This window comes from Salvelinus sp. IW2-2015, linkage group LG30 (assembly GCF_002910315.2).
Source record: "Salvelinus sp. IW2-2015 linkage group LG30, ASM291031v2, whole genome shotgun sequence".
Lineage (NCBI taxonomy): Eukaryota > Metazoa > Chordata > Actinopteri > Salmoniformes > Salmonidae > Salvelinus > Salvelinus sp. IW2-2015.
In genome coordinates, this window is record NC_036869.1 from 3,098,532 (window position 1) to 3,106,504 (window position 7,973).

At 40.1% G+C, this 7,973-nt stretch overlaps 1 protein-coding gene across 1 annotated transcript in view; it reads left to right on the top strand.

Annotated features, from left to right (window-relative positions):
* galnt12 (UDP-N-acetyl-alpha-D-galactosamine:polypeptide N-acetylgalactosaminyltransferase 12) overlaps positions 1 to 6,572 on the top strand; it is a 42,001-nt gene extending 35,429 nt beyond the window's left edge. Inside the window, exons 10-11 of the mRNA XM_023974756.3 lie at positions 2,106 to 2,264; positions 3,899 to 6,572. Of these exons, the coding sequence (XP_023830524.1) occupies positions 2,106 to 2,264; positions 3,899 to 4,039 (300 nt within the window). The 3' untranslated portion in view covers positions 4,040 to 6,572. The remainder of the gene's footprint in view (positions 1 to 2,105; positions 2,265 to 3,898) is intronic.
* The last annotated feature ends 1,401 nt before the right edge of the window (positions 6,573 to 7,973 follow it).

Sequence of the window (7,973 nt, forward strand, 5' to 3'; positions counted from 1 at the left end):
CTTCATTTAAAACCAGGTAGTTATAACTCCATCTTTATTCTCTTTGTCCTTCATTTAAAACCAGGGTAGTTATAACTCCATCTTTATTCTCTTTGTCCTTCATTTAAAACCAGGTAGTTATAACTCCATCTTTATTCTCTTTGTCCTTCATTTAAAACACAGGTAGTTATAACTCCATCTTTATTCTCTTTGTCCTTCATTTAAAACCAGGTAGTTATAACTCCATCTTTATTCTCCTTGTCCTTCATTTAAAACCAGGTAGTTATAACTCCATCTTTATTCTCCTTGTCCTTCATTTAAAACCAGGTAGTTATAACTCCATCTTTATTCTCTTTGTCCTTCATTTAAAACCAGGTAGTTATAACTCCATCTTTATTCTCTTTGTCCTTCATTTAAAACCAGTAGTTTATAACTCCATCTTTACTCTCCTTGTCCTTCATTTAAAACCAGGTAGTTATAACTCCATCTTTATTCTCTTTGTCCTTCATTTAAAACCAGGTAGTTATAACTCCATCTTTATTCTCTTGTCCTTCATTTAAAACCAGGTAGTTATAACTCCATCTTTACTCTCCTTGTCCTTCATTTAAAACCAGGTAGTTATAACTCCATCTTTATTCTCTTTGTCCTTCATTTAAAACCAGGTAGTTATAACTCCATCTTTATTCTCCTTGTCTCTTCATTTAAAACCAGGTAGTTATAACTCCATTTTTATTCTCCTTGTCCTTCATTTAAAACCAGGTAGTTATAACTCCATCTTTATTCTCTTTGTCCTTCATTTAAAACCAGGTAGTTATAACTCCATCTTTACTCTCCTTGTCCTTCATTTAAAACCAGGTAGTTATAACTCCATCTTTATTCTCTTTGTCCTTCATTTAAAACCAGGTAGTTATAACTCCATCTTTATTCTCTTTGTCCTTCATTTAAAACCAGGTAGTTATAACTCCATCTTTATTCTCCTTGTCCTTCATTTAAAACCAGGTAGTTATAACTCCATCTTTATTCTCCTTGTCCTTCATTTAAAACCAGGTAGTTATAACTCCATCTTTATTCTCCTTGTCCTTCATTTAAAACCAGGTAGTTATAACTCCATCTTTATTCTCCTTGTCCTTCATTTAAAACCAGGTAGTTATAACTCCATCTTTATTCTCTTTGTCCTTCATTTAAAACCAGGTAGTTATAACTCCATCTTTATTCTCCTTGTCTTCATTTAAAACCAGGTAGTTATAACTCCATCTTTATTCTCTTGTCCTTCATTTAAAACCAGGTAGTTATAACTCCATCTTTATTCTCCTTGTCCTTCATTTAAAACCAGGTAGTTATAACTCCATCTTTTCTCTTGTCCTTCATTTAAAACCAGGTAGTTATAACTTCATCTTTATTCTCTTTGTCCTTCATTTAAAACCAGGTAGTTATAACTCCATCTTTATTCTCCTTGTCCTTCATTTAAAACCAGGTAGTTATAACTCCATCTTTACTCTCCTGTCTTGTCCTTCATTTAAAACCAGGTAGTTATAACTCCATCTTTATTCTCTTTGTCCTTCATTTAAAACCAGGTAGTTATAACTCCATCTTACTCTCCATGTCCAACATTAAGTAGTGGTCCATACACTGGTGTGCTAGCTTACAGCTGTCATTGTAAACAATGCTCACAGAGCTTTCATGGCTTAGTGGTTATTTGGCTTTTGATTGGGCCTGGCAGACAGCATGTGGATAGTGGAAAGAGTGTTTGTCTCATGGCTTCAGATGATAATTTAAGTTGACAAGTATAAAATTGCTTTGTGAATTTGGACTGAAAGGATAGTGATGAAAGCAGTTACCATCACGCTCAACCTTAAACTTAAATAGTCTTTGTTTGGTACGTTGAACCAATAAAACATCATTTTTGCACCCAAAGGATAAAAAGAGAGTATTGTACAAAAGTGATATCCAGTGTGGGCTACATTGAGCCCCTTAAAAGTTGGMATTGTTATTTCAGCACCCCTCTGTGTATCCACTGTGGTGCCTTACTTTGTACTGGCAACTGAAATGGACACAACAAAACTCACACTACACTGCCTAGATTGCCCACACTCTGCTGGTCTCACCCTGCGTCTCTCCTGCTGCAGTTCTTTGAGTACTCCAGTAAGAGAAGTGAGATCCGCTATAACACCAGGGACCCAGCAGGGTGCGCTGTGGGGGACGCCGTCTCCACTTACCTGACTGTGCACCTGTGCAAGAATCCCCGGCAGCCTGTGCCACAGGACCAGAAGTTTGTCCTCAGAGAGGTGAGGGGGAAAGGGACTATGCATCCTAAATGGTAACCTATTCCCTATATATGAGGGCCCTGGTCAAAATGGCACCCTATTTTCTACACTGTTTAGACAATAGGGTATCATTTGGGACGCAGCCAAGAGCTTGTCTTCAAGTGAATGAGGTGGTTGGGGAGGATGGGATGGAGGTGGGGAGGGGAAGTATGGGAATTTTTGGAGGGAAATGCAGACTTTAACGACAAGGAAGTGGGACAGGAAAACAGGGAGCAGAGGAAGTGGTTTGGGGGGAGGGTTGGGAATAGGGGAGGTTTTGGTAACAGAAAGAAGGTGGGGGATAGTGTGAGACTGTGGGCCAGAGAGAAAAGGGTGGCTTAGAAAGAGGGACAGTGGTGGCTGGTGGGCGGAGATATACGAGGACAGGCTCATTGTAATGGAATCAATGTAAGGGTATCAAACACATGGAAACCATATGTTTGATGTGTTTGATACCATTCCATTCAGCCATTACAATGAACCAGTACTCCTATATCTCCGCCCACCACCCTCCTCTGAAGAGGGTAGAGAAAAGAGAGTGGAGTGCGAAGTGGAACACCCAGAGGAACACACATGGACCTATACAGTAAGTGTGTAGCTAAATGCTGGTATGTTGGTTTTCACTAATCACTCTTATGTTCTGTGTGTGTGACGTTGAGCTTCTTGTCGGAGTGGCCTCGAGGCCTTCAGAGCATGCTCAAAGGAAATCTTTGACAAACACTGACATTAAGCCCTCCCCTCTCAGCTCTCATCTCTCTCAGCGATATCTCTCTCTCCTTCACAGTTCTCAAATTTTCACACTGTCAGTGCTCTCTCTCAGCATTCTCATAAAATGTCTCTCTCTCTCTCACCCACCAGTGCCTTAGCCTCCACAGACTCCAACTCCCCTCAGATACAGAATCATCCGGGTATCACTTTAGTAAATCAAATCCCCATAGTCTTTCTATGGAGTAGAGGTCACATAATCTAATAATGTCTTTTGGATAGCTTTGATGTAGCAGTTTGTACATAATGGATCATAGAACATTGAGGTAGCCTATTGTCTGGGTGTGCATACTTGGTTGTTTAGTATACAGTATGTGTTCAGTGTAGCCATCTTAATAGCTGGAGCTAAAGCATTCTATCTAAATGGAAATTGAGAGAGGGAGGKAGGATGGAAGGTAGGAAGAGGTAGGAAGAGAGGGAGAGAGAGCAAGCGACAGAAGGCGGAGGGACAATTTCTTGGCCCTCTCCATATTCAAACATGAGGATTTCAATGTACTGTGATATTGCTGTTTTCACACTGCACTGCTCCCCTCTCTGTAATGTCTGTAGTCTCTTGTGTTCCTGGATGTAGTCTACACACCAGTGGTTCACAACTCCACTCCTCCAGGGCTGTATGCAGTCCTACTGCTGTTAATATCCCTTTGGTGCTCATTTATCATTGAGTCCACACACTTGGTTGCTCAGGTAGATATTAGCTGGTTAGAAGGCAAGGATGAAKATCAGCATTAGGTAACAGGCCTGAAGGACTACTCTATACTAGTGGTTCATTTGGTCTGTCTTGTAAAAKAGATTGTATTTCAATAACCTGTATGAATAAAGGTGACATGTTATAAATAACTCTTCTCCAATAGGACGGCACCCTTTACCACATGATGACCGAGAAGTGTGTCCAGGCCGTGGACAAGACGGACAATGGCAGCCGTGCCCCCGCCCTGCGGCCCTGCTCGAACCACGCCAACCAGAAGTGGTTCTTTGAGGAGAGGGGGGCATAATGGAGCGAGCCAGACAAAATCTCTAACACTGGGGAGGAGGGCCAACCAAACCCATATCTTGTAGTTGAGGGAGAGGGCTGGAGGCCCCAAGACCCATACTCAGGTCCAGTGTCCCTATGCTGTGGAGATAGCCTGGGTCGCATTCACTAGGAACTAAACAGAAAAACACTTGCCGAAACRGGGAGGTACTAATTGAATTAGTGCAATTGGAATCACTTGTTTTTGTTTTCTATTGCACACTGTTTTGAATCGTTGTGCCCTAATGAATATTACCCAAGTCAGTCGAAGGAGGAACCGCTATCTTACCTCCTGTATCTATGCACAACGTGTACTTGCTCGACAACGTTTGATATTTGATATTAACACATACCACATATCTGCTTCTCCAATCTTTTTATTAAATCTTTTTAACATTGTTTGGGTTTTCAAACACAATTTTACATCCAGTGTATAGTGTGGGATTTAATGACAACCGTTGCAATTGTTCATGGTGTTATTTACATTTACATTTAAGTTATTTAGCAGACGCTCTTATCCACAGTGATTTACAGTACAGTAAGTWATTTTTTTCTTGTTTTTCATTGGTTAAGGGCTGTGTCCACTCACTTCAATGGGGTAACACCCATTTGAGGATGAGGGGTACACCCATAGAGAATGATAGAGGCCTCAAAAGGTCGTATTTGCATGGGCAACACCATTGAGGGCTTCCACCATTTTAATGCAGTCAACTGGGTGGGAATTCCAACTTCATTGGCTGTTCCCTCCTGGTGACCCTGTTGGATTCATGTCATCAGGAGGGAACAGCAAATAGTTAAGAAGGAATGGAGATTCCTTCCAAAATGGAGATTGCCTTAATGGCATCCCCCCACCCAGAAGCTATAATGGCACAGATACAAAGACGAGTTCTCTGTCTATCTCTATGGGTGCACCATGGTTCATACCACCGATCTGTTCATCTGACTGAAATCCACTCCTGCTTTTTATTCTCACTTTCATAGTTTTCCATCTCTCCTTCTCTTGAAACCAGGACCACTTTGCCCCTGGTAGTGGATGTTTTTGGCATTGCAGTGTTCTTGCAGCTGGATATCTCAGACTCAACCTCTAGAGGGCGCCAAAGCTTCCATCTTGTGTGCTGATCTTTTTCCCACTCCAACCAATATGTTCTCAGCTCAGTGACGTGTGTGTATGGTTCATTTTTATTAGTGATTCATTTACGTCTGTCCCTCATTTTAAGGTCAACCCTGTTTTGTGAACAGAACTCTTGTTTTAATATGGTGAAACTATTACCTTTTTTGATCATCTAATTGTCAAATCATAGAGTAAAAAGCTGCTTCTACTCTTTGGCCATTTTCTAGTGTTTTGTGGTGGAAAACTGAGTGGGTAGATTATAGAATGTCAACCCTGTTGCCCATAGATCTTTATTTATTTATTTTTTATCTTGCATTCAATTGTCACTCCCTGTTGCACAGAACAAGCTTTCATTCCCCCTGTCACAACAGGATTGATGGTGATTTAAGAAGAAATCGTTATCCTTGTTACGGTCAACCCTGTTACTTTATTTGCCACTGGATAGGCACTTACTATAGTCATTTTTTTAATTTAACCACTTAAGATGGGAAAACGTGTGTTTTATGAAGTTGAACATGTGCTCTGTATGTGAAATCAAATGGTTCCGAATTGGTGGAATGACCCAAAACTAAACATATATATATATATATACTGTGTCTGTTAATTTCATTACATTCATGTTTATTTCAAATTATATATTTACTCAGTTTGTTTACTTACTTATGAATCATTGTTAATGTCAGAAATGATTAATATTGTTATTAATTGAGAAATTAGTAAAAAAATCCACTTGACTCTATTTCCTGCAACTGCAACAACAAATAGGACAGCGATTGTTGTCAATGAATAAGAAACGTTCCTTTAGGCCGTCAATTGTGCGATTTTACCCCGAAACACTCCCTTACCTGATGCAAAAAGAGATATCAAAAAAGATTTAAGGACAAAATATACCACTTATTCCCTACAGTTATAGTGCATAAGGTGTCAAAAGTTATAGCCTATGTGTATGAAAGATTGATATCTTATGCAAGGAGGTTGTGACCGATTGTGGATGTATTGATCCCTATTTAGCCTAGTAGTGTGGATGTGTGGTCACATAGTCATTGCATTTTTGGTGGATGTTGGGTACACAGCGGTGACACACACCCACACACATACAGTATCTTTCTGACAGATCATAGAATAGGGCGGCGCTTCTCTATCATCGTACGTCCTAAAGTGGGATGTTCTGCAAGCTGTCCAGATGTTCTCTGTCTGTATGGGACACAGTACTCTGGATGCCTCCCACATGACTCCCTATTCCCTATGTTGTACACTACTTTTGACCAGGGCCTATAGGGGACACAACCTCTGTTAAGTAACTTCTTCCACTTTCACATACTATATATGCACTATGCAATTCTGTTTTGTTTCTCTTCACAGTGTTCTATGACATGTACAGTACCAGTCAAAAGTTTGGACACACCTACTCATTCAAGTGTTTTTATTTATTTTTAATATTTTCTACATTGTATAATAATAGGGAAGACATCAAAACTATGAATTAACACATGGAATCATTTAGTAAACAAAAAAGTTAAACAAATCAAAATATATTTAATTTTTTAGATTTTTCAACGTAGCCACCCTTTGCCTTGATGACAGCTTTGCACACTCTTGGCATTCTCTCAACCAGCTTCATGAGGTAGTCACCTGGAATGCTTTTCCAACTGTCTTGAAGGAGTTCCCACATATGCTGAGCACTTGTTGACTGCTTTTACTTCACTCTGCGGTCCAACTCAACCCAAACCATCTTAATTGGGTTGAGGTTGGGGGATTGTGGAGGCCAGGTCATCTGATGCAGGACTCCATCACTCTCCTAAACAAATGATAGTCCCACTAAGCACAAACCAGATGGGATGGCATATCACTGCAGAATGCTGTGGTAGCCATGCTGGTTAAGTTTGCCTTGAATTCTAAATAAATCACAGACAGTGTCACCAGCAAAGCACCCCCACACCAKCACACCTCCTTTTCCATGCTTCACACTGGGAACCACACATGCAGAGATCATCCGTTCACCTACTCTGGACAGATTTCCACCATTCTAATGTCCATTGCTCATGTTTCTTGGGCCAAGCAAGTCTCTTCTTCTTATTGGTGGCTTTAGTAGTGATTTCTTTACAGGTATTCAACCATTAAGGCCTGATTCACAGTCTCCTCTGAACAGTTGATGTTGAGATGTGTTTGTTACTTGAACTCTGTGAAGCATTTATTTGGGCTGGAAACTGAGGTACAGTTAACGCTAATGAACTTATCCTTTGCAGCAGAGGTAACTMTTTTCCTGTGGCGGTCCACAGGTAAGCCAGTTTCATCATAGCACTTGATGGTTTTTGTGACTGCACTTGAAGAAACTTTCACAAAGTTCTTGACATTTTCCGTATTGACTGACCTTCATTAACGATGGACTTGTCGTTTCTCTTTGCTTATTTGATCTGTTCTTGCCATAATATGGACTTGGTATTTTACCAAATAGGGCTTTCTTCTGTATACCACCCCTACCTTGTCACAACACAACTGATTGGCTCAAACGCATTAGAAGGAAAGAAATTCCGCAAATGATCTTTTAACAAGGCACACCTGTTAATTGAAATGCATTCCAGGTGACTACCTCATGAAGCTGGTTGAAAGAATGTCAAGAGTGTGCAAAGCTGTCATCAAGGCAAAGGGGGGCTACTTTAAAGAATCTCAGAAATATATTTTGATTTGTTTTAACACTTATTTGTTTACTACATGATCCATATGTGTTATTTCATAATTCTTGATGTCTTCACTATTATTTTACAATGTAGAAAATAGTAAAAATAAAGGAAACCCCTTGAATGAG